At 46.7% G+C, this 2,500-nt stretch overlaps 1 protein-coding gene across 1 annotated transcript in view; it reads left to right on the top strand.

Annotated features, from left to right (window-relative positions):
* Positions 1 to 2,500, top strand: part of LOC117729471 (voltage-dependent T-type calcium channel subunit alpha-1I-like) — a 40,204-nt gene that overhangs the window by 15,317 nt on the left and 22,387 nt on the right. Inside the window, 4 exon segments of the mRNA XM_034530572.1 lie at positions 1 to 46; positions 49 to 257; positions 357 to 453; positions 539 to 1,105. The exon segment at positions 1 to 46 is cut by the window's left edge and continues 52 nt beyond it. Of these exon segments, the coding sequence (XP_034386463.1) occupies positions 1 to 46; positions 49 to 257; positions 357 to 453; positions 539 to 1,105 (919 nt within the window).

Genomic DNA, 2,500 nt, shown 5'->3' with positions numbered 1-2,500 from the left:
CATCCCTTCATCTGCTCAATGGACAGAGAGAACGGGATGCTCCGATGCACGATGTGCCTCGCCGCCGCGTGAGCGGGACTTCCTGCTTCCTGAGCGCCGAGGAGGCCCGTCCAGAGATGGGACTCAAAGTAGATGAACCAGTATCGTGTGTGAACTGGTACCAGTATTACAACGAGTGTCGGACCGGGGAAGTAAACCCACACAAAGGAGCTATTAACTTTGATAACATTGGATATGCATGGATTGCCATTTTTCAGGTGAATGTTTGAATGATTTACATAAATATATCCATCTTTCATCAATGAGTGGTGATGCACACGACACACTGCCTTCTGTGTGTGTGTGCTGTCATGCAGGTAATTACTCTTGAAGGCTGGGTGGACATCATGTACTACGTCATGGATGCACATTCTTTCTACAATTTCATCTACTTCATCTTCCTAATTATTGTAAGCACACACACACACACACACACACACACTGTATACCGTACTGTGTGCGTTACGACAGAGTGTGATGTGTACCTTGTCGTGAACAGGTGGGCTCTTCTTCATGATCAACCTGTGCCTGGTCGTCATAGCAACCCAGTTTTCCGAAACGAAGCAGAGGGAACACGCATTGATGAAATCAGAGCAGCGCGCCCGGCAGCTCCACCAATCGGCCTCCACGCTGGCCAGCGACAGTCAACCAGGAAGCTGCTACGAGGAGATGATCCGCTACGCGGCGCACCTGGGCCGCAAGGCGTGGCGCCGACTGTCCCGCTGCTACGCTCAGACGCGCACGCACTGTCACTGCGCGAGCGCGGGCGACAAAAACAAAGGCGGCGGTACCGCCAGATGTGGCGGAGCAGGAGAAATGAACGGACTCGCCCACCGGCACTCGGGACACGTTCCCAACAACCTGTCGCACCTCCATCAGCTTTATCACCACCATCACCAGCATCACCACCACCGGCCTGCGCCCGCCATCAGAAATGGAGGGAATGGTTTTAATTATCCGTTCATATCGCCCCTCCTCAGTCCCCTGGATGCAAAGGCCCTGGACCACAAGAGGCTGGTTGCCAAGCAGGCCGTCAACAGGCTGCCACAGCTGGAGGTGGAGCACGGTGAGGACGAAGGGGTTTGTGTGTGTGTGAGATTGTGAACGTGTGAGTGAGAGTCAAGGTCATAGATTGCCGACCCGGGCCTGACAGGTGGAGGCCCCCTTGTATTCTTGCAACATTATCAGTTATTCTATTGACAAAAAGCGTCAACGGAGCTTCAATGTTCCTCTGTTTGTGTTTGTCAGAGCGATTTGGGGCGAAAACTTTCTTTAAAGAAAAATAATCCTTAGCGTATTTTTCCCCTGGCCCTCGGCAGCATTAAGACATGCAGATCACAGACGTCCGCCACCCCCTGACGCAGTGGAGGTGAATTTAATTTTGCTTTTTGGTGCTCAAGGCATTACGACGAAGAAGAAGAGCTCTCACGGGCTGGAGAGGAAAAATAAATACAATAACATGCTTTTGATCATAGACCTTGATGAGGCCTAGCAGGTAAACTGAATGCACGTATTTATATTCAGCTAATTAGCCCCAAGGCAAACACATCTGTCCAAGATCGCTCTCGGGTGTTGTAGTTTCATGGGATTTGTGGACAACAAATACGGGGAATACAATGTATCAAGAGGAAAAGAAAAACACATTAACAGCAGTTGCATGCTACATAAACAAATGCCGTCACACCCCACAACACCAATGTTTGAAGAGATAATGATATCAAATAAGAGCATAGCACGGAAGTCAAACTACTTATTCAAACACTTATTTCGTCCAGATATCTCCTCTATGCTCGATTCCTGACATCTGAAGTGAGTTAAAGTAAAGGGTTGGTAATCTTCTTCAAAAACATTTCATTAACATTATTTTGTTGACGTTCTTATTACATCCTGAAAGAAATCAATAAATCAAATGCTCTTGTATCCGTGGCTGTGACAATGTTGCCGTCTTGCCGACTTTTCTTGCTCGATTTAGGGACTTTGGAGCTGCTTTCATTACGAAATACTTGGCAACACGGGGCCGGGTTTTTCAGGTTGGATCATTTAAAAAGCGAGTGCCACTCCTGCTGGGTTCTCAAGATTCCCAACTCTAGCTTGAGGGTGTGAAAGTTAGGAAGTGAATAGTCATAAAAATTATTTGCAACAGGATATTGAAGATATTTCATGGGACAAAGTCATTTTATTCCAGATAATCCAACACACCGCCTTTGAAGAGTTGAAAGTGTTGATTTGCCAGACTTGAAAGGTTTAAAGGAGTAAAATTGGGGCACTCACACTCCATAAATGTGGTTAAAAATCAAAGCAGCAGAAGCTAAAACACCCTGAATTTAAATCCTAGTAATGCTCCAAATGACCAATACGTCCTTCAAACTCTATACGCATGCTTTCCATAATACAATTGTAATCTCTAAGCCGAGGTAACCCTGATGACATCACAATGACACCTTCTTTGGTTATTTCCTTT

This window comes from Cyclopterus lumpus, chromosome 1 (assembly GCF_009769545.1).
Source record: "Cyclopterus lumpus isolate fCycLum1 chromosome 1, fCycLum1.pri, whole genome shotgun sequence".
Taxonomy (NCBI): domain Eukaryota; kingdom Metazoa; phylum Chordata; class Actinopteri; order Perciformes; family Cyclopteridae; genus Cyclopterus; species Cyclopterus lumpus.
This window is presented reverse-complemented; position numbering and strand designations above follow the sequence as displayed.